This window comes from Larus michahellis, chromosome 5 (assembly GCF_964199755.1).
Source record: "Larus michahellis chromosome 5, bLarMic1.1, whole genome shotgun sequence".
In the NCBI taxonomy this organism is placed as follows: Eukaryota; Metazoa; Chordata; class Aves; order Charadriiformes; family Laridae; genus Larus; species Larus michahellis.
In genome coordinates, this window is record NC_133900.1 from 74,286,550 (window position 1) to 74,314,087 (window position 27,538).

Genomic DNA, 27,538 nt, shown 5'->3' on the forward strand with positions numbered 1-27,538 from the left:
TAGATTTGAGAATAATATAGTACTTGAATTCAAGATAATGGAAGAACTGTAATGTAACAAAACACTCTTTTAAATTGCAGTGTAGTTTTATATGGCTAACATTTTGTGTCTCTTAGATTTGGGGTTCAACTATGGGTTCATAACCTGAGCTTTGTCCGGCATCAGACTATATGTTGTGGTGTCTTTGTATTATTTCATACAGAGAAACTAAGGCGTAGTCTTCCAAACCTGTCCAGGACATCTAACATCCAAGCTGAGTCTGTGAAAAACAGCAGAAGTGACTCAAACTTCCAAGTGCCAAATGGAGGAATACCTCGCATTCAACCTCAAGCCTCAGCCAGTAAGTACCTTTAGTGACACTTCAGTTTCTCTTTCAGAATTAAGTGATAGTACTCAGCTGTCTTCCAGTTTCATGGCAAAGATAAACATTGCATGCCGCACTGGAGATGCTAATCTTGATTTTTAATCATACCTGTGTGAATCTGCTTTTTTGTCACACAAAATCTGGTACCGATTATATTCAAAGTATGTCTGATCTCTTATTAAGGTATCATTCATAGTTTACTAAAAGTATATGTAGAAGTACTATAAAGAGTATAAATACAGTAGCTAGACATTTCAGAAACCATTTATTTTCTGTGATTTACAGAGGGTATAATGGTCTGTACTGTTGAATTTTATTTTCAGACTACAAAAACTTACTAGGCTATGAAAATATGTACCTAGATGATGTTTATTTCTTTTTTCTAAACTAGTGAAACCTGATGTGAAAACATTAATGCAAGCTTAACCCGTGTATGCAGTTTCTTTTCTTCTTTTGTTATGTCACCTGGAAATTATATATTCAGTGGCAGATTTTATTTGCTTTTTTAAAGTGTCATTTACTACTTAAAAAAAGGTTTGGGTGAACCTGTGTTCCCTGAAACAAAATAGCCCATTGCTGGGCTAGTGGCTGCTAGTTTGTCCAAAAGTGAACTGCTGATAGAAGAATGCTGCCAATTTCACAAGTCTCTTGAAAATGGTGACCTTAAAGAAGCCAAAGCAAATGAAACTTAAATATTCAGTGCTTCTTTATATGTCAATATTGACAGTTCCTGGTGTTTAAATGTTTTCTGACCCTTTCATTTTAAAACAAATTTCAGAATTTAATAACCTTGTGTGGCATTTTCAAGGGAAGAACACATTATGAATATTATTATGTGTAGAGCTTTGAACTATAAAAGTTCTCTGATAAAAGTTCATCAGTAATCTAAATATTTGACAGGAAATATAAAATTTGTGAATGAAACCAGGGGTTTTTTTTACCCATAGACTAATAAAGGCATACTGACGTATCTAGTTGGCTTTGTTAACTGGTCCCTTCAATATAGTTTGTTAATGCAACCAAATGCAGTTAAATACAGAATAAGGAATTCAGACCATGCCAATGACTGCAAGATTTCCATCTTTGTAGTGACCCACACCAGATGTGAGGGTTGTGTGAACAGTCAGTCCCAGATGTGTCATACTGTAGCTGAAGAAGTTAGTGTGAACTTGTAAGTGTTTCTACAGGTTACCCCAGCCTCCTTTCACTTTGCCCCCTTCTTCCACTCTTCACGAACGCTCATAAGGTGGGATTTACAACTAAAAGGGCACATGTGTAGTTCAAATGCAGGACTGTTACCAGTTTGGCAGGCTTATCAAACCATAAAGCACTCGGATCAGTTGGACACCAGCTTTCCAACTGCGTTATTTTTGTAATAGGAAGAATAATCAAAATGACCTGAAAGAAAATGAAGGAAAAAATATTTTTAGTAAAAATATGTACAGATGTTATTTGGTGTTTTAAAATTGAGCAAACTGTGAAGAGAAGAGCACAGTGGGCAGCTTAGTTGGCTAGAAGGCTATGTCCAGTATTAAAAGTATATTCTCAGAGAAACTTTATGGAAAGATCAGACAGCAGAAGTCTCAATATCCAATATTTAGTGAGTTACTTCATTGCAGGAGCCAAAGTAGTGTGATTTATGTTTATACATATATAAAATTTTTTTCAACTTGTGGATGCATTGAGAATCACAGGAATTATTAGGTAAATTTGCTTGCCTTTCATGGGAATCTTTCCCCAAATGTGAACCATTCTAGACCAACTTACATTTAAATGTAAGTTAAGTATCATTAATAAAGCCCAGATTTCTAGCTTTTACAGTTTCCCTGCTCTTACAGATGTTTGTCAGAGTCTTGCTATTGACAATCGTAAAACGGTTTGTGTATGAAGTCAATGAGTAAGTATCTTTGCTTAGTCTGGATTAAAAAATTTTCTGCAAAAATGTACATTGTATAAAAATTTCCAGAATTGTGTCCTTTTTATTGTATACTTTTTGTTTTATCGGCTTTATATTTTGTCACCTTGCACAAAGCACTGTTAAATTGCAGCAAATTTTTGTTTTCCCTTGGCAATGACTTCTGGGTCTTGGGATTTGAAGCTTCCTCATATACCTGCTAGTTTTGCATGAGCTTACCTTTGCAAGGATGCTGGCTTGCCACTTGAGGTCACTACTTTCCTCCTTGTCAAAGATCTGCTGTTCATAATTTACTTGCACATTTGCTGTGGCTGCAATACTGAACTTGCTATGGTTGCTGGCATTCAAAAATGAGTTAGGAATCCAGTAAGTTTCTGAAAAGACAATTCCTGTTGTGGTTACATAGGCAAATTGTATACGCTTGCTTAAAGAGGGAAGACACTTAAAATATGTTTAGAGGTACGACTGTAAAACATGAAAACATTTGGCATTTTAAGTTACAGCTGTAATGTGAAAAATCCAAATTCTTTTTGAAAAGAGATTGAGTCAATCAGCAGTTGTAACTATTAGAATCTTCATTTACATCTGATTCTCCATGCTGTTATGCAGAAAGTACTTTTTTTTTTAATGACAGCTATTAAGTATCTCATCTTAAAACACTGGAAGATACCTATTCCTTGGAGAACACAAGTATTACTGTGTATTTTAGACTTTAAAGTGTTAGAGTGACAGAAGGACTCTATTTGGGTCCTACACCACGTAGATTGTGCGAAGCTGCAGAACTCCTAGGGTGGCTTCCACATGGGAGCTACCTGCTTTCTCTAGTGGATTGTGTGTGATACTTTTGTACTTACCTGGCGCTATTAGCGCATGGATGTTAAATCTTTAAGTAGGGTTAGATATAATACTTTTTCAAAGAGCTAAGCTGTAGGTTGTTCAGACTATCAGTAAAGTAACTAGTCTGCTCGCCATGATCTACCTGCTTGGCACGTTCAGAGGAAAAAAGGAAAGTGTATGTTTTGAGGAAACCGAGTATTCCAGTTCAGTTGATCAGAAGTAGATGTAACTAGGTGTATTCAGCATGCACCATTTGTGACAGGCAGCCTACGGAGCACTTCAAGAGCAGCAAATACTGTGGATAAGCATGCGCTCCACGCTTATCTCAAACTGCATGTTTCCTCAGCATTGCCCAAATTGCACTGCCTGAAGTTCTTTTCAGTGATCCAGTGCACGGAATTGTTTAGCTATTGAGTCTCTATTTCCCGGAGTCTCCATTGAGAAGGAAGGAATTTGAGATATATATCTATTTTAAATCCTTTCCATATCATCCCACATCTCTGACTTGCAAGTGGCGTAAATAATGATGGGGGAAGAAACTTAGTGCCATGTGCAGTAGCATATTTAAATCCGAATGAATTAGGGCAAACTGAATTCAAAATCATAAATATGAAGGAAGCTGTTTTTCATTTTGTGCGGTATAACAAAAACACTGATTCAGTAAAAAATGGCATAATGGAATATTTGTGGACAGAAACATTCTGGCCGGTGGTCTGCCTCACTAAATTCCTAGGAATTGTGCTCATTTTTAAACATCTTGCTGTGCTTAATTGGCTGTTCTTGGGTATGCCTTAAAAAAGTTTATAGCAAGACCATGTGCTAGAAGTTGAATAAGAGTTGCATACTGCCACATGCTTTTTTGCATTAGATTCTAGTTGGTAAAAGGAATAACTTTTTTTTTATTCTTAATAGCCACAGCCAGCATTTTATCATGTTTATAAACACTTTAATTCCTTTTTGCTGTTTGTTGAAAATGACAGGTTTTAGTTAGTTATTAAGACTAAAATGAATAGATCACCTGGTCATAGTTTCAGAATGAAGATAAAACACATGATGAACTTCTTTTATAGTTCACAAAATATTGTGAATTTTGTACTGACTGAAGGATAGGAAAGGCGATGGCAATTATTATGTGCCATCAAGTCTAGAAAAGGATTAACTAATATTAGTAGGATTCTAATTGTTCTTCCCCTACCTTCTTTAGAGTGATCATCACCAATTTATTGATAGGATAACTGAGCTTCCTTACTCAGGATCAGGATCTTTATGCACAGCTGTTCCCCCATCTTTCTTCCTTCTCACTACGGAAATATGCCTTGCTAGTGCAGTCAGCTTTATGCTGGTATAAAACTCCATACGCTGCGGTGAGCAGAGATGATTATTCATACACTGTCATTTTAAGAAGCTTTTGTGTAGGCAAAGCTTTATTTCATTGACTACTTTCCTCCTTCCCCTTTAAATATGCTGCGGTGAAAATACGCTGAGTCGATGCGTTCCTTCTGGCAATAGGTAATTCTCTCCTTGCCAAGATTCTGCAGCTCTTGGAACATTGGCTTCTCTCTTGGTAACTGGTAGGTAGTGAGGTCATTTCAAGGCAGTATCAGCCCTTGAACATTACTAGAAAAAAAGGCAAGAAGTAGGAGCAAAAATACAGTAAAAAACAACTTCTGTCATGCTGTCTACATGCTGGCAGCTGATAATTCTTAGTGTGTTATGTCTTCATTTTAAGTTTGAGTCCTCCTGCATACCCTTTTGAAGAGAAAAAACCCAGACATCTCTTAAAATGGCTTATGTTTGCATAACTGAAAAATACAATTTGTTTATATGATGATCACACTTAGACAAAGATTTATGCTTTTATATAGCATTGAACATTTTTTTTAAAACCTTTAAAATGCAAAGTTTAGTTTTGCTAGGTCAAATATGACAGTTTAATTTTCATCTTTGTATCTAATCTTGCACTCACATTGCTGTAGCATGTTTGCTAGGTGGCTTGTTCTCCCTTTGGTGTATTTTTTTTTTTTTTGCCTTTATGGGCTTTTTGCCCTGCAAGAAGCTTTATTCTTACAGAATCTGCGCATTTTGCACTGCAAAATTTCTGACACGCTCCTCTGTAACTCTTTGCCATTAAGAGCAAGCACCATTTAAAAAAAACCCACCACTTCCAGAGTCATAACAGCTTTTTGAGTGTTTTATTCACTCTGTTTCTTGATGCTTCACAAGTGGATGCAATTCTGAAATTCCCAGTAATTTAGTTTTCTTACCTTCTTAGACAAATATAACACTTCTTGTCTTTCAACAGCTCTGCAAAGGCAGAAAAATTTGCCTCGTGCTGCCTTCAAAACCAAACAGTTTCTTCAAACTCCATCTACAAAAGGAGGTAATTAACATCCAACCTCTTAACAAGCTCCAGCAAATCTCAGATAATTGTTCACCTGCATTAAATCTCACATATTCTAGATTAATAAAATTGCTGTTGCATGTTGAGATTAACCAAGTGGTCCTTGCTGTATGAAAGTTAACTTTTTGGTCTAAACATTAAAAACACAACCCTGCATTATATAGGAGAAAGAGTATTTATTACACTGAATTTTGAGATAAAATCCAAGGATTGGTGACTTCTAGCATTAATCAAGACATCTGGATTAGAAAAGTAGACTCCTATCCAAATGTAGTCCTAATGAATATGGATTCAGGAATTTTTTAAATTGTAAAATACAGTTTTTATAACAAAAGTTGTAAATTTTTTTCTTCTTTGGATTGTGCAAAAATATATGCAGGCAAGTGAGAATATCATCCTTTGTGCTGGAAACAAAAGCTAACGAGTTTATCCTTGAAAAGACGAGTATAGAATGTTAACTTGTTTTGCGCATACATGTGCACGTGCTTGCACTTTTGTTTTCCTCTCAAAACTGGAAGATTAACCCCAACAGACAGTATTTTAGATTTGTATTTTTTTCCTCAAGGAACTAGAGACTATTGTATATTATATTCTAGTTTGCCAACGGCTGGAGTTGGCTTCTTTTTGAGAAAAAAATGAAATATATTGAGTCTCTAATCCAGTTAGACAATTTTTAACTAATTTTTAACTAATTCTGGCAGCCTTCTACATGACGCTGCCTCAGTTTCACTACTAAGATAAAACAAGTTCATCATTTTGATTTTAAGCATAGATGGTCCTGTTGTCTATTACAATCTAGAAGATCTTATTTTAAAGATCATATTTCACTTGAGACCAATTAATAAGCTCTATATATGCTAGAATCCTTTAAGGATGGTAAGAGTCCTTCATGCAGATACTGAGGGTGGCTGCCAAAATGCATGCATTTCTCTCAGTGGTTCAACAATGCTAACTTCTGTGAGTCAACTTCTTTCCATGCAGAAAGTTTTAGCAAAGTATAATGACTGAAACAGATTCACATGGCTTAATAGGATGTCTCTAACAGTCTTTGCAATATTTCATACCAAATAGAGAAAAGTTCTTTCAATGTTCTGCTTTGGCATAAGACCACCATCTTGATCCCTCTGCAAAGCTTTCCATGCTGTCTTTCCGGTTGGCCATGCCTTTACCTTCATCTGGATGTCTGGAATGCTTATTAGGTCAATGGCCTAGGCTGGAGCTGTGGAAATACACAGAAAACTAACTTCTCTTTGAGTTTATATTATGTGTAAAATGTTACTAAGCCTTAGAGAATGAGGAACCGAGCATGTTGCACCGCTAGTTAATGTATTCCAGTTTATAGTTTCTGTCATTTCTCACTGCAAATGAGGACCCAACATGTCCTTTTAAGTTACTTGCTGCTTTACAGTCCTTGATGCGTTGATTTTCTTCCTTCTGATCTGAGATTCTCAAGAGTATGGAAGCATTATGCAGTAATGAAACAAGACTTTTGTTTCAATAAACAACTATAAGCAACACTTGGTTTTAGTTTCTTAAAATAGTGTTCATCACACAGCTTGACACCTTTCACACACAGACGCTGGCTTTTTTTTTACCATTTTGTGTAAAAACAGTTCAGAATACATTCAAATAACTAACTCTTTACCTCACTGTAACAGATTTGTTAAGGCTTGTACAGCAATCCAGTATCAATCAGATCATTGAATCATAGAATGGTTTGGGTCATCTGGTCCAACCCCCTGCAATGACCAAGGACATCTTCAACTAGATCAGGTTGCTCAGAGCCCTGTCCAACCTGGCCTTGAATGTTTCCAGGGATGGGGCATCTACCACCTCTGTGGGCAACCTGTGCCAGTGTTTCACCGTCCTCATCATAAAGAATTTCTTCCTTATATGTAGTCTGAATCTACCTTCTTTTAGTTTAAAGCCATTACCCCTTGTCCTATCCAACAGGCCCTGATAAAAAGTTTGTCCCTGTCTTTCTTATAAGCCCCCTTTAAGTACTGAAAGGCTGCAATAAGGTCTCCCCAGAGCCTTCTCTTCTCCAGGTTGAGCAACCCCAACTCTCTCAGCCTGTTCTCATAGGAGAGGTGCTCCAGCCCTCTGATCATCTCATGGCCTCCTCTGGACCTGCTCCAACAGGTCCATGTCTTCCCTGTACTGAGATGACAGAACAGTTTATTGATTCCCATCATTTTACCTCTTTTGTTCTCTTTTATCTTTCTGAATCATCTCATCACGATGGTTATGATTTAACAACTGTGTTAGAATTGATTCTGGTTTCAGGTCGATGTGCAGCAGCTGGCCTTGGGGTGCAAGACAGATAAGGTTGTAGTTTCACAGCATCCTACTTTGCCGGGTAGGGGATCTCTTGCTCCCTGCCCGCAATCCAGGAGAGAATCCAGAGAGTGTGGGAAGTCCAAATGTTGTGACTGTACAGTGCCATTTATTTTTATTGTTGCCAGATATTTTAATTGTAGTTGGTTCTAGTTGTTTAATTTCTAAGGAGATAGTTGCATACGCTTAAGCACTAACCTTACACATTTAAGTGATTTTATTAAACATGGATCAGCTCAATACTATCAAATAGCCCTTTGAGTAAGGCAGTACCTCACTCTCTGTGATTCTGTCTTACAATTAGGACACACTGAGTTTTATTAAATATCCAAAACTGCTCTAAGACAAAATTCTTTATACGTAGAGCAGAATTATTAGGCGGTTTGCCAGAGATTGCATCACGTGGGCTGCTTTGGGGATCACATCACATTGGAGGACAATTCATCCCTTTATGTACCAGAATGAATACAGCTCTCAGCAATGTCTGCAATGCTGTGCTGACAGGAAACGTTTTATGAATTGACAGCTCAAGTTGGAAGCGTGGTAAAATATGGTCAGCAGAAAACTGGAGAGAATGGAGAGGACTAATTTACTGGATGCTTACTTTTCCTCGGAAAGTGACAAGCTTTCTTCATTTACAACTTTTCATTGCTTACATTCTGTACCTAAAAACCTCTTCCCCGTGGTGCCTGTAAGAGGCCCAAAGCTGTATTCAGTTTTTATACACTGGCATTGCTCCGTTGGTCAGTTGTTAACATGATGCTATATTTGTGTTCCAAGCAAGTGTTGTAGTAAGTTTAGTGATAAAAGTTCCCTATGTTTACGCTGTAGAATCACTTGGAAACTCTGCAGATTCGATTGCACCAATGTTACAGGCAATGTCACATTTTAAAAACTTATAATATGTAGTCTGTCTTAGTCCTAGGAGCACTTTGCTGCTCTTGTCCAGTCATTCTGCTGTTAATGCTTCCCTTAATCCATCTGCTGGCTTGATGCCAAGGTTTTTATTTTAAGGATTCTTATTTATTCTCCTCACTACTTACCAAGTGTCATGTATTGTTGACATCTCTGCCACCTTTATCAGCTTTTCCCATGGGCGGCTTCATGCTGTATGTGATATCACTATCAGCACAAAGGCCCTCTTGCATAATCCAGAAAGGAATCAAATCCAGCTCACGTCTGTAATAAGGCACATATTAATCTTCCTAGATATCCCCTATAAGAAACAGCTTCAAAATACAACCTGAACACCACTTCCTCTGTACCCCATTTAGGATGCCATGTTTCTGTCATAACTCGTCTCTTTTCTCACCCCTCATGCTCTTAGAGGACCTATCTTCTAAGATGATAATAAAAGTGATGTGAAGGACCATCTTCTTTATGTACAACATCTGTCAAAGAGGATGCAACTTTGGTCTCTGTATAAAAAGAGTGTATTTAGCGGAGGAAAGAGTAGTTCATGCAAATTCACTAAATGTAAATGTGATTTTGTTTTACTTTCCTGGTTGATTTGATTGTCCCATGTTGATTGTTGCTGCCCGCCCAATCCATTTGAAAAGCTGGTGAAATTCCATTTAAGAATTAAAATGATGGATTAGTTTAAGTTTTCTTTTTAGTGATAAATTATGCATAATTTGAAAATATTTCTCATACTTGTGAAGCATTGTGCTTAAGGTTTGGCATTATCAAAGAACTGTTGAATATTCTGACCAATTAAGCTTTCCCAGAAAGGACTTGATATAGACTTCACAGAGTATCTGAATACAGATATTAGTTATACTGATAATTTAGATAATGTTTGGAAGAAGGAGGCTATAAATTGTTACAGTTGTCTGGTTTAAATTTCATAGCAGCACCTTCTTAGGTGCTGTGGGTTGTCTGACCTATCTTTTTTTTCCCCATCAGCCAGTAAGTCTGGGATGTGACTATATATTCAGGTGAATTCTAATTCCGTGGTTTTGGTTAAAAAGAACAGCATAAAAGAAACACTGAGATGCTCTGCGCTCAGAATTTCATCACTGAAGGCTAATATACACTTTGAATCTATTTAAAGAGTGTATCACACTAGAATACTGTATTCTTCAACATGTTCTTTCAGGGTTGGGAATTAGGTTCACATGTTTCTGAAGCATCTAAATTTCTTTTTAACAAATATGTTCTCCTGTATTTCTTTTGACTTGACTGATACAACGGTTAGAGCCTTACTAGCATTATTTATAAATCCAGATTAACAAATATTTGTAGTAAGCAAATGGGACGTTAGAGTTACGATATCAAAAATACATGACAAAGAGGACATCTGAATTCCTGTTTCTCATTGCTGCTTGATTGGCTGTATTCATCATACATTCCATATTGTTTGAATATTCACCTAAAGTAAGTTCCTGGTTTTAATTTCAGTTATACTGTAACTTAAGCTTGAAAGTAACTTATGTATTTTATTTTCCAGTACCTTCTTCAAGTAAATTCCGCTCACCTGCAGCACTGTCTCCCCTAGCTCTCCGACAACCAGTGAAAGCATTTAGTAACCATGGACCCGGTTCAGTTGCTTCTCCAGAAGCTGCGCAGCTGACACACAGTACTTCTTTACCAGGGCCTCTTGCAGCCCAGAGTTCAGGCCTGCCGAGCCCTGCCAGCAGCATTAACAGCACTACTCTTACCAGACCGGCAGGGACAGCAGGGATGAGGAGTGGTTTGCCCAGACCCAGTGCCCCTTCCACAGGGGGCATCCCAGTGCCTCGTAGCAAACTTGCACAGCCTGTTCGCAGGTGAGTATGTGACAGGCAGTCTTAGTTTGAAGTTTTCATAATTAATTTTGTATATCATGTATTTGTGTTGCTCCTTCCTGCAATTCTTATTTTGATCTCAAGGTCTTTAGAACGGAAATGGAGACCCCCGCGTGAAGTATTTGCCTATGTTTCCAAAATAGCTTTGAAGCAAAACTGAGAGAAAGATAAAAGTGTCTTAATCTGGGCTGAGAAGGCCATAAGAATTTGTCTGCATGTGGTAAAAAGTTACCAAAGTATAGCTGGCAAGTGAAAATTCATTTGTACCTCTGAGTGACAGATTCTGAAGTCAGAACTATTTTGCTCTCATAATCCGTAAGTCAAGCAGTGGTACCACAGTGAGAACGGTTTCTTTCCTTGGTCAGCTAGAAACTGTAGGAGGGACACGTGCAGACAGAGGAGGCATCCATAGCATTTGCTAAACTTAAAGTAAAAATGAATGCAGGTAAACCGCAGGACAAAACAGAACTTTCAGCTTAAATGTAACCTCTGTGCTAGCACCCAGCTGTAGAAATTGCTTAATGTCAGAGTGTTTTGGAAAACAACCACAAGAGAGAGCAAGCATTAACTGGAAAGGCTATATGGACAGTTTGTCTTGAGGAGAATCACAAGGAAGTGATAAATAATTTAGAATATGTGCTCTTAATGCCACCCTAACACGGATTTTCACTGAAGGGGTCAAGTGGAAGCCAGCTGACATAAAGAAGCAGTCATCCATGAGAAATATTAAGAATCTCCCTAAACAGAAAGGATAAATAGTTGGTCTACAGTACAGTAAAAAAGATAAAACAGCTGTAAATAGCAAAATGGAGGAGTTCTGTTCTGCAGTGAGTGCTGGGCAGGGGAATGTCAAGGGACTGTCACGGTATTGACTGGTTTGCAGTCCGAGTCTGCACTGTCAGCAGTGCAAAACTTCGTGTAATAAAAAGCAGTTGGTTTTGACAGGAAGTTCTTAATAGTAGCACGATGTGGTTGTCCAAATCACAACGTGTTTTACAGAAAAATGTTTCACTTTTTAAACTTACACAGCTGGTTTTTTGGAAAGTTTATGTACATAATGCAGTATCTGTACGCAATGCAATAATGAAGTATCTATGAATGTCAAGATTTTGATGTAAGCAAAATGTAATACTCTAAACAAGGATTTCCCTGTTTATAATCACTGAAAAAAAGTCACCTATTTTTAGGTGGCAGCAGATTAAGTTTGTATTCTCACGGAGTATAATAGCAAAAAGCTTTCTGTCTATTTATATAGGTGTTTTTCTGATGTGGTAGTTGCCAAGATACAACACACAGAACCTGAAACTAGAAATACTTTAAGGTTTATCTTAAGTAGACTTGATTGCAGAGAAGTGAATGAGTCGTGTATATTTCAATTATTTATAAAATGTTTAAATTTGTGTGTATTTTATCTGAAGACTTTGGCTGTTATGTATGAAAGTGAAAACTATCTCATTTTATTTTAGATCATTACCCACTCCCAAAACCTATGGCAACGTGAAAGACGAGAGTTGGAAAGATGGCTGCTACTGAACTGCAAAGCTTAACGCAGAGTTCCGGTGATCATGGATGCTTCCTCACCAGGCTAAAAACAGCTTGATTATACAAACTGTTCAGATGTGACTTTTGGGATTTGTAAGAATTCCAGACCTCTCTGTCTCTAATTAGCACAAACTGGCAGAGATTATAAAGCAGCACTTTAATGACATCTAACATCAGATGTTTGGTGGTCATACAATCACTTCTATATTAAATTGCTATCAGTTCTAGGGTTTTTTTTCTTGCTTGCTAAAAATTTATCAATATGAGCATTTATGACAGTGGCCAATGTCTGGGCAAAAACCTAACGAATGCCAAAGAAATGCCCATCTTGAAAAACAGCAAGTATAACAGTCAACTTACATTGTCCAAAACTTCATTTTCAGCCTCTTTTAATTCAGCAGAAAGATTGGTGAATACGTACTATTGAAGTAAGACTACGTTAATCAGAGCTAATATTCTGATTGCAGACTGCTACAGTGGTAGTGAAACATTACTTTTAACAGTTGTATGAGATTCTCATTGGGGAAAGTGGTACGTACGTCCTTCAGAAAGGATCAGAAGTTACCCTGGAGGATTAAGCAGAACAGTAAGTGGTAGCCATGGCTTTTATTAACATTAAAAATTTGAATGTAGCAGACACACACAAATGCAATAGTATAGATTGCATCTTTCCTGTGTTGATTTATCAGCTTTATGTGCTCTCATATGTTTGATCGCCAAAAGGGCTTAGTATCAGTTGTACAATCTTTCTAACCTTAAAGTTCCTGGCTCAGGAAAGATGGCCTTTGCTACTGTAGCCACATTTTTAACACATGGCTCGCTATTTGGGGAAAACTTTTTTTTTTTTATAGCAGGTTTCCTTACAAAGGAAAGAGCAAGTCGTAATGTTAATTTGTTCTAATACCATACCACCATGCTTGCGGCCTGGAGCAACTGTAAATGCTGAGAGTTAAGGAGAAGGAAACACAACTATGCACTTGTAACATACAAATTTTAAGGTAATGAGTTGACTCTTGATGCCAAATGATATTCATTTAGGTGATGTTCCATGGTATGAGGGAGTTTTCTGTATCCTATTTTTTTACTTTCATCCATTTCTTAAATTGGTTTATTTTAAATTGTAAATATTTTTACAGAAGATATTGCCCATGTAAGTGTGTTGAAGTATGTACTTTGCCTTACATATGTGTATCTTACATTACTGGTAACAGAGTATGAAACCTGCTATGTCTGTTTACAAGCTATTAAATTCCTCTGGTGGCTCTGACTTATTCTAACACATTTTGCTCAGAACAACTCTATTCATATATTTAGCATTTGAACCATTGTTTTCTGGTTTGGAAGATACCATGCAAACATATGTAACTAAAGTTGTATTGGGTGGGACTAGTTAAATGGAAGGGATTTTGTTTGAAGCTTTTTCAGTATTTTGGATGTACAGTTGATGAAGTAAGAGAATGTGAATGGTATATCCTTTGTGCAATGACTGACGAACACTACAAGTTGGATTGGACGGTAGGTAGCCTTCAGCCCCATTAGTATCTGAGTTCGGAACTGCTGGTGTATTTTGACTCCCACCACTAAGAGCATAACTAACCCTGAAATTCTAGCACTTGAATTTTAGGCCAGCATTAACATATTCCTGGATGAAAAGCCATGCAATACTACTTGACTTGGAAGAAGCCAAATAGGAAGGAGTGGAGACTAATTTGCAGCTCTAATTATAGAATCATAGAATTGTTAGGGTTGGAAGGGACCTTAAAGATCATCTAGTTCCAACCCCCCTGCCATGGGCAGGGACACCTCCCATGTGATCAGGTTGCTCAGAGACCCATCCAGCCTGGCCTTAAAAACTTCCAGGGATGTGGCTTCCACCACCTCTCTGAGCAACCTGTTCTAGTGTCTCACCACCCTCATGGTGAGGTGACTCATGGTGACTCAAGCAAACTTTGGGTTGATGAATGACTTCGCGCTCCAGACCAAGATCTGTGCTGAGACTTTGAAGTTGGGGTATCAAATATACTGTAATTCAGTAAGATTTCAGCAGGGATAAAGAAACTACCTTGCACCAGTAGACCAGTACATACCACTGATCTAGTCTCGTGTCGTTCACTGGCACAGGTAATGGATGTCCGTATCTCATGTCACTATTAAGCAGAAGAGAGGAGTAGATCAAATGCGCATATTCTCACTAAAGCCTGAATTTGAACATTTCAGCATTTTACGAAGCAATGCTGCAGTCTTCATTGGAAAAAAAAAAAAAGGTGAATTTTAATTGGTAGATTTTATCAAACACTTGATTGACTTTTAAATTTTGAAAGTCAGTTTAGATGATGATATTGGGGGTTTTACTATGGCTGCATCAAACTGTTGTGTATGTTTCCTTAAGTTAAGTAATTCATCACTTGGGTAAGTTCAGCTTAAGTTTTTATAAGGATTCTTTTCTCTGCTGTTCTCCCCTGAAATACAGCGAATGACTTCCTGAAAAGACAGCCTGTCTGTTTACTAGCAAGCCTTTGTGCATTACCAGTTTATTGATATCAGGAAATCATGGGGCTCTGTGTTTAGAGATTTACTGCAGAAGTGTGGAAATATGGATTTGATAAACTAGTGCCTATGATTTACTTAACTTATGTTTGATATAGTAGTAAGGGTTTTATGAATGTGGATTACTTTTTGTGCCAACAGCTCAGAATTGTTGTATGTGTGTAGGCAGAAGGACTTGTTCTGCTTCCAAAGTTATTTAATTTTTTTGTGTTTGAATGTTTTTGTAAGTGTTAAAAGTGTAAAAAAAAAATATATAAAAAATATTCTTACCACAAAACACTTTTCTGGATCGTTATTTTTATAACAAATTGGTTTTAAAAGCTTTTAGAAATTTAGAGGGTATTTTTATAGGGCTTTTTTTGTTGGTTGGGTTGTTTTCCAAGAATCATATTCACTTTTCCAGAAGTTACCAACATCAGCTTCTGCCCCCTGTGATTCATGAGCAGAGTACAACGCTGTGTTTGGGTGAACGGTGTGATTTCGTTGCCAGACTGAGGTGCGCTTGTGTTGTGCCTCTGCTTGGGAAGGACAACGCGTAATTCAGAGTCATGTGAAAAACCGTATTCTGAATTTTCATCCAGAGCGATTTGTTTGTGCAATTCTGTGTACACAAACTGCCTTTCGACTTCCACAGGATTTGTGCTGGCGTCAACCCACCACATGAAACATTTTTTTCATTTTGAAAATTCCGGAATTTATGCAGGAAATTGAGCAATGTAAAAGCGTAGCGAGTAAGCCACCTTTGAATTGTGAAGTACGCATCTAGCTCGTATATGAATGCCTCTATCTTTTGGCTCACGTAAAAGCAAGAAGTTTGTTTTGAACTGGGTAACGTTCTGTAATCTGCGTTTCACTACAAAGCAGTTTATCCAATAGTAATGTGAATGCCATCTTTTTCTTATTTTGGTATTAATAAAGTTAAGCTAGGTTTACTTCTGTTTGGTGGCCACTTACTATTAAATCTGTGTAACAAAACTTAACCTGTGAGGCTTGCTATTAATTGTTTATCCCAGCATAGTCCCCCTATTTTGTAACTAAGCTAGTAGATTAAATTTATTTCCCCTAGTTGGCTGACCTATTTATGTAGAGCTGGCTTCACCCCTACTGCTTCTAAAACGTGATCCACTGCAGCCCCCTTCATCACTTTTAGTTCTGGGGTCAAGGACCATTTGCCCCACAGCCCTTCAGGAAAATAGAGCAGTGTCAAAATCGCAGGCAATGAATAGCCTTTCCCACTTCTCTTTTAGTAGGTTTCTGTAACAAACTCCTCTATATTAAACTTGTTTATAATTAGCATCATCATATTGCAAGACTCCAGATGGAAAATATTGTTTCTACAGTTCACTTATTTTGAGCAAAGGCATGACAGCCCCCTTGGTTTTGGTGCACAAGTGTTAGGTCATGTTTTATTCCATAGCGTGTTACCCTCCAGGAGTCTGACTGCAAGGGTGAAGGAAAATAAGGGCTAAACATGTAAGGAGGCAGAAGGCTGGAGCTGCTTATGCTGCTGAAGTCTTGGGGTGGCTGCAGAGCATGCAGGTTCGATCATTTAAAACATCTTTTAATACAAATATTTCTGAGATAAAAAAAACCTGGGAAACAGATATGACAGAGCTGTCTTTAGTTCTCCCTCTTTTGCTCCGTAAGAACAGGAGTGAACTTAGGATTTATTTTTTTTTTTTAATTTTTCCTTTTTAAGTAAAACAGGTGTTATGTGAGGTTGCTTTGATTTAAAAAACACACAAAAAACCCCACCTGCTCTGGACTTGCGTGTGCCCTTCTCTAGCAGGAGGCTGACACCTAGAGGCAGGCGGGCTGGAGGCTGTTGAGGCTGTTTCAGGAAGATGAGGCTGGGACCCCGGCACTCTGGGTATCCACGTTTTACCCGGAACTTCACGGTGAAGAAGATGCTCTCTGCTCGAAGAGTTAAAGAACTGAAAGGAGCGGATTCCATTAGATTCACTCTCCACAGGACTGTTTTATAATAGCGTCTTCAGCCCTGGTATCTGATAGAGTTATACTGCGCATCGCTGTCCTCTTTATACTAAATGATAAACTCTCTGACCGCGTTAAGCACTTACAGGGCGCAAAATGTAACTGTTGTGCTTGAACTAATTTGCAGATCTTCGGCAGGATTACAGGAACGGGCAGCTGAAATGATTTCCTACCAGGAAAGTGATTTTTCAACTTGGTGCATCATCCACATCTGTTACAGTGAAATAAATAAATAAAAATTTCTAGCGTTGAAAGCTGGGAAGCCTGAGATTTTCTATGCAGTGTGGCACATTCACATGAGACAAAAGTGGACTGTATCACAAGACTAAGACTAAACAAAAGAAGATACTTCTGGAATCTGAGCTCCTGTCATCACCAGAAAAACAGGTAATCATCTAAGTCCATTTTCTTTTGGAAAATTATTTTAATACCTCACAAAGATAAAGCTTAGAAGAGAATGGCATGTGATGCCTTCTCCCCCAGAGTGTTCCGCCCTCCTTGCTTCTAAATTATCCTTGAAAGCTGACTTCTGTTGTCAGCTGCAGCGAGATTCAAAAAATAAGAATATCACGGGTGAGCGGCGTGTGCCTTCCTGAGGTGATGGTGTGGTCCGTCCCCAGCATTACTCCGCTTTTGGCTATTACACATAACATGCAGAATACAAACTATGAATTCTCCTGTGTTCTTCTTCATTCTCTTTGCCATGATTTTCTTGGGACTGTAGCCAAAATTGCAACTTTTCACAGCCCTGTTCTGAGAGGCTGTTTAAAAACCTTGCAACAACTTGGTCCTGTGTCAGACAAACTATTTCCCACACGCCCCCAGCATGTGGCCTTGAAGCCTGGCACCAGCTGCCTCCACATTCCTCCAGCAGCAAGGCTGAGAGAAGAACCAGGTGAACACCTGCCACCCCTGCCCAGCTCAGCTTCAGAGTCAATTTGGGAGATACTTAGTGTGATACATTTTTCAAGTTTTCTTATAGCTATGGCCATTGATAAAACCGAAATTAATGGAATCAGTTTTCATGTGAACGATAACTCATTTCTGAAAAGCTATTTTATTGCTAAAAGTATTTGGCGAAATTAGTCAGGTAGTATGCTTTTCTGTTGGTTTCTACGTAAGCTTGTTGGTTTTTTTTTCCTTCAAGGAAAGAGCATTCCTAGAGCAATTCAGCTAGCTTCTTTCTGTAAGAAGGGTGGATGATGTCTTCAAAAACATTAAAGTGGTCCAAGTTAATATTTGGGGGGCTATGCTTGAAAGGAAGGTGAATAAGGACACTTGTGTTCTGTGTGTTCCCTGCCTCCATCCTGCCCAAGAGAAAAAAAGGGCTTATTTATATGGGAGTAGGTCACCAATGACTGGACTTGGGACTCTGCATAGCCTTAGCTGCTTAAAGCCACGTAGGTGAACAGGAAATGTCTGGGCTGTGACATGCTGGTGGTGGGAGTGTGATGTGGTCGGGGGACGGGCACGCTGGGCTTCCCCTGGTCTTGTGCTCCTCCCAGGCATCTGGCCTTGGCCTGGGACAGAGACCGGCTGCTGGGCTGGACTGGGCGCCCCCGGCTTTAACCCCAGCACCACTGCGCTCTAACTCCTAGCAGTCTCCTGTTTGTCTCCAGAGGCTCTGCCTCGGTTCTTTGTTTCCCTTCAGACACTATCAGCAAACAAATCCGCACAACCCATTACAGAAGCTCGGTTCTCTGAGCCTTACCTCCCCGTCACTCAGCAGGGTTAATGCTGCCGTATCGTTTCACAGCTGCTGCTGCTCTCTCTGTGCTTCGGATGGGTGCCGAAACGCTGACGTGAGAAGGTGATGCTGGAGCAAGCGCTGGGTTACAAGGAATTTGGGTTGCATCCCGTTCAGGGTGGAGGGTAAGGCCAGCTGCGCTCCTGGCTGATAGACCCTGGTAGATGCCAAGTTAAAGGCGCACTGCAGAGCCTTTCTTCTTCAAGCAGCGCTGTTTGTCTTATTAAAGAACAGCAGGACCGGAGTACCTTGTACCATCTTAAATATATCTTCATCACTCTCCTCCTTGAGAAACGAATTTTTGTTCAAGCACATGCTGCCACTTTGAGTCTCCTCTCAAAGAAAAGGGGAGCTGGAGGGGGAGAAGATCAGGGAAACCCTCTGTTCCTCATGCTCTGCCTCAGCGCCTGTTTTAACCTTGAATTTCTCAGCTCCACGGTCATCCATTTACCCCTACATTTACTCACCCAACTGCTGAGCCCAGAGCAAGGTTTTATTGTTTCTGTTCATCCAGTCCCCACTGGGCTAATGCAGGCACATAAAACCACTGTTAATGCTGCTTCAACTGACCTGTCTTCAAAGGAGTTATGAAAACCTTGTCCTGATTCTCGTCCTTTTAAAGCCTGGATGTTGGTGACAGCAACGTGGCATCACCACTGTCACTCAGCCTCAGGAAAGCCCCCCGGAGCAGCCCCCTTCATCCATGGCCAGCTGTACTGGCAGGAGCCGGCAGCTCCTGAGCCACAGGGTGCCCCTGCCCGCACAGGCAGCACGGACACAGATGCTTCCCCAAAACTCTGCTGCAGCGCCACAGTTAGCCATTGCTGACGTCACGCACCACTCCTCCCAGGTGGATGTTGATTCATAGAACAGAATCATAGAATCGCCTAAGATGGAAGGGACCTTTCAGATCATGAGTCCAACCATCAACCTAATGCTGACAAAACCAGCGCTAAACCATAGCTCTAAGCACTATGTTTACCCATCTTTTAAATACCTCCAGGGGTGCTGATAGTGCTTGCTAACCCTTTCAGTGAAGAAATTTTTCCTAATATCCAATCTAAACCTCCCCTGGTGCAACTTGAGGCCATTTCCTCTTGTCCTATGGCCCGTTACTTGGGAGAAGAGACCGACCCCCACCTGGCTACACCCTCCTTTCAGGGAGCTGTAGAGAGCGATAAGGTCTCCCCTCAGCCTCCTTTTCTCCAGGCTGAACACCCCCAGCTCCCTCACCCGCTCCTCATAAGGCTTGTGCTCCAGACCCCTCACCAGCTTCGTTGCCCTTCTCTGGACACGCTCCAGCACCTCAGTGTCTGTTTTTGTGGTGAGGGGCCCAAAACTGGACACAGCCCTCAAGGTGGGGCCTCACCAGTGCCGAGCACAGGGGCAGTCACTGCCCTAGTCCTACTCACCGTGCTGCTGCTGATACAGGCTAGGATGCTGTTGGCCTTCTTGGCCACCTGGGCACACTGCTGGCTCATATTCAGCTGGCAGTCGACCAACACCCCCAGGTCCTTTTCCACCAGGCAGCTCTCCAGCCACTCTGCCCCAAGCCTGTAGCGCTGCAGGGGGTTGTTGTGACCCAAGTGCAGGACCCGGCACTTGGCCTTGCTGACCCTCATAGCATTCAGTGCACGCAGCCCTCCTGAACACCTGCAGGATCCAAAAAAAAAATTCATTATGGTGCAAGACCGGGTGATAGGAGACCCTCAGCTGTTCCCACACACTTTGGAGGATGACTCGTTTTCTCAAGGCTCGGGTCCTTGTCACTGAATTAAGTCCTGGTCTTCCTAACTGGCGTGCCGGGAGCGAGGGGCCGGTGCCTGCTGTTTAGAGGAAGGGTCGGTCAGTCAGTTCGTATTGTGTCTGATATGGGGGGTAAGTTAAGAACGGAAATTTGGTCGACCTCAGTTTACGAGCCCAAATGTCAGGGAGCAGATAATGTCTATTGTAAATGTCAGAGTCGAGGGATTTTTCTTTTCCCCTTAAAAGAAAAAAAAAAAATCAACAAAGATTTAGTTACTGTACTCATGCTGCCATTCACCAGGCTCAGCTCCACTGAGTGTGAATGGTATTTTCCCGGCACACAGACACACTGTGGGAATATTAAAAGGGACCGGTGGGGCTGGTGAAGGCCCCAAGCCCAGCCCAGCCCCCTCCAGCAGCGTTCAGTAGCACAAGGCTCCCCTAAGGGCTGGCAAATCCGGGCTACCGTCTCCTGAGCAGAACACAGGGATTGCATCGATATCTGGTGGGCTTCTCACCTTTATCATTTATCTCCACACGACAATTTGCCCAGGGCAGTGAAACGCAGCCCTCTGCAGGCACTCGCCCCCCTCCAGCCACCAGTGCCAGCCTTCCTGCCCCACGGCCCGCTCTCAGTAGAAGAAATGGGAAACTCCTTTTCCAAAACCAACCTTGCAACCCACTGCCCCAGCCTTGCGACGGCGTATTGGGCTCCACTCATTTCTAACCCTTATTTTCCCACCGCGAGAGAGGTGCCACATCAGCTTAGGGCTCCTTTCCCCGGGCTGGGGGCCTCAATGGTAGAACTGAAGAACGAAAAATCATCGGTTCTCGTCATGCGGCTCAAACCGCGGCAGGGCCGGGGTCAGCCCATCCCTCCTGCTCCTCGCCGAGGCCATTTTTCTGTCCTGCTCTCCCTATAAAGGCTCTCAAGTGGGTTTTTTTTGCATTAGCAGATTCTTTCCATCAGCATGTTCCCACTTTCTGCACCCTCCTCATTATGAAGATGATTAAATAACATTAATTACCAAAGCAAATCACTGAAAGCTGCCTACCAGGAACCTCATTTCAAAATTCAAAACAACAGGTAGGTTACATTTATAGCCCATTTACGCACTCCTTTTAGCCCTTCTATTGTACTGCCTTTTGTGCCTTTTTTACTCCTATAAATACTGCTGGGCTTTCTTATTCTGCTCTCCTCGCCGCCTTCCCAGGGCTCTCCAGACACTAGAGGGAGGTCTTGCTTTCCCTGTGCTTTTCCGTCCAAACCGGTCTACTCCAGCTTCCATTCACCACATTCTCCTGAACTTACACTGAATTGTCCATAAGGTCCTGAAGGAACTTAACAGCTGCATTTACCCCAGGAAAGCCCCAGTCGGAAGGAAGACCAAGGGAAAAAAAAAAACACCTCTCGTACAGGCCTGTGACTTTATCTAAAAGAAAAGAGCTAAAACTCAGCTCATCTTTCCTGCACGTCACCTCTAATTCATAGAGATGCCAGGCTGCACCCCAGGTTAGCAATGAAGGCTCCAATGCCAGTTTTGGCATTTTCATCTTGTTTAGATTTTATGATGTAGGACTTTTTATTTTTCATACGTATCACAGAGCCTGAAATATCCCCGGCAGACTTTACTCGGTGTCAGGTGGATTTAAACCTCCCGAAATGTTTAAGATTTCAGAAAAATTTTCCCACTGGGTGGGTTTTTCCAACTAAATGTGTAGCACCACCCAGCATCATCTTAGGTCCGTGGGGGCGTAAAAAAGGCCTGTATTGAGCTGCTCACAGCTGGCATGGGTTACACGAGACATACACCCCTCGCTTCTCTCCGCGGCAGGTCCACCTGCGGTTAACACAGCGCTCCGGTACGGCCAACCTCTGGGGCAGCTCCTCTCAGCCACCCAAGTGGCCAATGGACCACCAACTCCCACTGCCACAGCCCTGGAATTACTGGGGGCTAGGAGCCTTTGTTGCACAGGCTCTGGGCCAACAGCAGCGGCTGCAAACTGGTGCCGCTACTACTCTGCAACGGGAAGGATGGGCCAGTCTCCTTTTCTGCAGAGCCTGGCTTCTCAGGGCTTCCAGGTTTGGGCATCTGATCCAAGACATCCCCTGGGAAAAGCTCAGCTGCCACCTGCGTTTTTGCACAAGCGACAGTGGAATTTGCATTTGGTACATTAGCGCTCGGTACGCTGGTTGCCCACCTGCTCTTACTGTTCCTTATGCCCTTAAAATTGAATTTGTGGTTACTTTAGGTCTTTCTAAAATCTGCCCCGTAGTTCTCAGATTATGTCTTTCATTATCTAGTAAAAATATCCAGGCAAAAAATTATCTAGCCAAAAATCTCCTGAATTTGAAAAGAAAAGGATGGGGATGCTAACGGTGAGGGCCGGGGACAGGGAGCAGCCGAGAGCTGTGAGGCAGCCTCTCCGCCTGAAGGGAGAAAAAGTGCTCGGACGCCTTTGCTGCGCCACTGAATCAATGGGTTTAAAGGAGTCCTTGCAATGAAATCCCTGGGTTGGTTATTGGTGCTCGCTGGAGGAGCGCAGCGAGTCGCCCTCACTGCGGAGCCTCTCTGGGAGCGGGATCCATACGTGTCTGTAGAGACTGAGGGTGGTTGCTCATGGCTTATGGCACGTCCTATGGAGGGTTTCAGCGATACCACTCAAATGCTTCGAGAAACTACAAGTGAAAATTGATTCTGTGGATGTTTAGCAGCTGCAGAGACACAGCGATGGGGGTTTTTTTTGTGATGAAGGGATCACACTGTACATGATTACTCCTCGGGACTGTGGTACCTGCTGGAGCTCGGTGCGCTTGTCTCCAGAGCGCAGCTTTGCCATGGGAGCGTGATCTCCAGCAAATTAATTAATCTCAAGGTATTGCTGCTCCGTCTGTACATGAGCATGATAATGTAATGATCCTGCATCTTTGCACTTGATAGCAGACTCTTTGGGGAATGGGGAAGGACAGAAACCCCTCCCTGGCTGGTTTTGTCGGGACCTGTTTTTTTGGGCCTTCTTGGCACCAGTTTGAAGCAATTTGCTTTGTGAGAAGGAGTTTCTGTATTCCCGTGGGAAGAGTTGACTCCGTTATCTCCCTGTCCTGCACAGGGCTCCCTTGCTTTGGGCAGGGTTTGGGTGGACATCCCTTCTGGGTCTGGGATTACTGCACGGTGCCGCTCACACCTGGGTGGAGATGCTGAGCACTGGTGCCTTACGCAGCTCTTTGGGCAGCTGCTCTTAGCGTCCCGGTTTGCATCGACTTCAGCAGCGAGCCTGTCCTCCTCATCGTTACTCAGCGTTTAGGCTGCCCGTTTATACATGGGTAAAATATATGTTTCAAATATTTTACCAAGAAATGATATGTAAAAAAATATATGTATATGTAATAAATGTTATATATTTAATAAAAGAAATATAATAATATTTCTAATCTTTTGCTTTCTGATACTATCATGGACTGAGCAGAGATAAGGAGCTGTCGAGGTAGCCATTTTGCACATATTTACTACAGTCTTTTGTTCTTCTTGAATTCTTTCACTGTGAAATAAAGAGCCGACAGCTTTTTATTCCTTCCTCTGACTATCCAACCTTCAACAGCTCTGTCCATGGCCTGTTATCTGGCAGGCCGCACGCAAGATGCTGCCAGTTTAATAAAATTCGCAAGTGGTCCAGGCCACAGACTTGAGGTCTGGGCTGTGAACCCCTCCTGAGGTTTCCAGCTTGGCCAGACCCCCAACACCAGCAGCTACGACCGCAAGTGCAGTCGCACCACAGAGAGACGCGGAGTTTTATCGAGAGCGGCAGCGTCACAGCGGAGCACAAAGCGCACTGGCACGAGGTACCAGAGACCCAGGTAACCGGAGGCCGGGAGGAGCTTTGCAGGGTCACCCCAAAGCCAAGTCAGCAGCTGGAGCTCACCCTGTCATGGCAACGAGACCTGCCCGACGCCCCCCCGGGACACCCCCTGCCTCCCAGGCTGGCCAGCCTTCAGCACCATTGACTTTATTTGCCCCAGCACTGTCTAATCTAAATGTCTCTTACAGCAGCTTAAACCCGTTGTCGCGCCGTGGGCTTGTTGAGGGCGTTATATGGAGGCTGCTTTCAACTAGCGGTAAGTGGAGACCTCAGGCAGGAAGGAAATGTCCTCCCGGCTTCACACCCGGCATTTCTGCTCATGCGCCCCTCAAAGGAAATAGAAGATCTTGTTGACGAAGGCATTCACGCTTTCATCTTCCTGGCAAACCAAGAGGTCTACAAAACCCAGGGCACGTCTTCCTCAGCTGCAGCAACGCGCCAGCTCTACTGATACCATAGGGTCACAATTCAGAAGATTCTTTAGGTTATTAAAAAACATCCTACTTTATCGCGGTTTTACAAGTGCACATAACACCTCGTGTCATGGCTATTTTCACAGGATTAATATACAACGTTATCCAAGACAAGCATTAAGAGATTCCTATTATTTCTTCCTGCTTGCCTGAGATTTCTTCTAGTCAGCTTGAGATTTAATTTAGGTAATAGCGCACCTATTTTGAAGGGCTTGCTTATTTTGTGATCGGTATTACTGATACTCACTTTTATTTTTCAGTAAAAATTTGGCAGCAGGACAAGAAGCATTTTTATTCTGTGTTTGTTACAGCTTCTAACACAAAACAGTCCAAGTCCACATCCAGGCACCTTCGATGCAGCGAAACAAACGGCAACTGAGTGCAAAGATTTTTTTTTTGCAGAACCTGAGGTAGAACATCGATGCTATTAACTCTTCTCTTTCCCATGGGGCTCACCATTAATATCCCTTTTAATATGGAGAAAGCTTTGGTGGGAGAGGGTTGTAATTTGTCTTTGGGGTGTCTGTCTTCAATTAAATGAATAGTCTATGAAGCGACTGCTGCTGTAGTTATTATTAAATTTACTTCTGCATTTTTTGACATTTAAACTATTCTAGGGGACAACACAGCCTTGGTGTCATTTATTCTGATCTGGCATTTTTTTTTGCAAAACCCCAAACATAGATTTTATAGGCACAAAACCACATTTGTGTGATCTACCTCCATATTACCTCCCTCGATTTATGTTGTGAACCCTGACCAGGCTCCTGCGTAGGAAATTAAGAAGGGGGCTGGGAGCCTCGATGGGCGATGGAAGCCAATAGACTCAACCGGACCTGGGTCTGCAACTGCACACGCATCCTAAAGCCCCGCCATCTACCAGGTCGCGCGCATCCCATTTGCAGTGTGCTCCCTGCCCTCGGTGACGCGGCTGTCCCCTCACGGCCACCATGGTCCCCCTGCACCTTCCCCCAGCTCCCGCGGGCGCTGGACGGGCTGTTTGCGGCACTCGCAGGGAGGAAAATCGGGGCTGCAACAACCAAAACACGCCCGTCTCTAAAGTACGACTAAAACCATCTCCATGCCAGGGCCCGTGCGAAGCGAGACCCTGCCGTACAAAACACCATTTGACTTTTAAAACTGAACGCAGCGCCTTCAGAAGCGGCCTCATCTCACCTCCTGTCCCTGCCTGGCTGGACAGGATGCTAATTTTGGCTCTGGTGGAGCGAGGCATGCATTAGTCATCAGGTCATTTATTTTATTACGACTTTTCATCTTAATCCTGATAATGCTCCAGAAAAAGATCAAATGGCAACAAAAGCGAACAAAAGGGAACAGCGTCTGAGGCAGAATTATTTCTTATTTGAATTTGGGTAAAGGTATCTCACATAAAGGCATATAATTTCTTAAAGAAAAAATTGCTGCTAGTAATTGTTTTATGGTTGTAGGGGTACAACTGCCACAACGAGTGACCGTCAGCAATCACTTTACAAAATTATTCTTCAGTGATCCCCTGATTTCATCTCCTTTCAAGGACCAGAAGCCTGTTTCTAATGGGGTGGTTGGCAAAAGATCTCTTCATCTCGTTTTTAAAAAGCTGGTCACGCAGCCTTAAACACTTAGTTCTAATTATGAATTATTGGCACATCGTGACCTGAGTCAACACTTACGTGCTGATTAATGGTCTTCAGACGTCTTAAAAATAAACATGGGGGAACACCAAGTATAACAGGAGCGTTTTGTTATAACAATTCCTACCCCTGAACTGCCAACCCAGAGCTTCAGCGAGAGGCTCCGTCCCCGGCCGCTCGGAGAGGCTGTGCGGAGAGTGGGGACGCAGAGGAGCCAGCGCACACGAGTAACGCGGCAGGGGCCGTTTCCCTTCCACACCACTTCAATTTAATAAAATCTCACAAGGCTACGAGTTGCAGAGCACCGCTCCCAGGGGAGGCGTAAATACGGAGTAGAGCTGGACTGAAACAGGAATCATTTGGAAGAGGAACTGGAGGGAGAAGGGGACAGGATTCCCATGAACGGAGAAATCACAAAGGCAGCAGGGAAGAGGAGAGGCAGACACAGCGCAACGGAGGAGGGAAGAAGAGGAGGAGGGTGCCTGGATATCCATCTTTTCCACCTGGGCCAAGGGAAAGGGAAGGATGCTTGGGAGCAGCCCTGAGGAGAAGGACTTTGAGGGTGTCGGTGGTCGAGAAGCTCAACATGAGCTGGCAATGCGCGCTCACAGCCATGAAAGCCAACCGCATCCTGGGCTGCATCACAAGCAGCGTGGCCAGCAGGGCGAGGGGCGGGATTCTGCCCCTCTGCTCTGGTGAGACCCCACCTGGATCCAGCTCTGGAGTCCTCAGCACAAGAAGGACATGGACCTGTTGGAATGGGTCCAGTGGAGGGCCACAAAGACGATCAGAGGGCTGGAGCACCTCTGCCATGGGGACAGGCTGAGACAGTTGGGGTTGCTCAACCTGGAGAAGAGAAGGCTCTGGGGAGACCTTATTGCAGCCTTTCAGTACCTAAAGGGGCTACAGGAGAGATGGAGAGGGACTATTTGTCAGGGAGTGGAGCGATAAGACGAGGGGTAACGGTTTTAAACTGAACAGGGGAGATTTAGATTAGATATCAGGAAGAAATTCTTTACTGTGAGGGTGGTGAGACACTGGAACAGGCTGCCCGGAGAAGTTGTGGCTGCCCCATCCCTGGAGGTGTTCAAGGCCATTGGAACTAGATGATCTTTGAGGTGCCTTCCAACCTGAACCATTCTATGATTTGGTGGGATCCCGCCTGCAGAGGAGACAACAGAGGAAGGGACACGTATCTGATTTTCCCCACCCTGATATTCAAACCCTGGGTCTGCTCAAGGACGGTGGCTGTGGGATGAAAGATGCTGATTATCGTGGAGATTTACGGAGCCCGATGGAGCCATGGTGATCAAGCTAAGGACGAGACAGAGGGGAGTTTAAGAAAAGCAAGCTCGGGAT

The 27,538-nt window shown here is 42.3% G+C and overlaps 1 protein-coding gene across 2 annotated transcripts in view; it reads left to right on the top strand.

Moving 5' to 3' along the window:
• The window catches only part of SLAIN2 (SLAIN motif family member 2), a 38,437-nt gene extending 23,429 nt beyond the window's left edge, over positions 1 to 15,008 (top strand). The window contains exons 6-9 of one of the 2 annotated variants that reach the window (XM_074588004.1): positions 203 to 340; positions 5,419 to 5,496; positions 10,304 to 10,622; positions 12,107 to 15,008. In XM_074588004.1, the coding sequence (XP_074444105.1) occupies positions 203 to 340; positions 5,419 to 5,496; positions 10,304 to 10,622; positions 12,107 to 12,173 (602 nt within the window). In that variant the 3' untranslated portion in view covers positions 12,174 to 15,008. The remainder of the gene's footprint in view (positions 1 to 202; positions 341 to 5,418; positions 5,497 to 10,303; positions 10,623 to 12,106) is intronic. The other variant, XM_074588005.1, reaches the window with a different exon arrangement.
• The last annotated feature ends 12,530 nt before the right edge of the window (positions 15,009 to 27,538 follow it).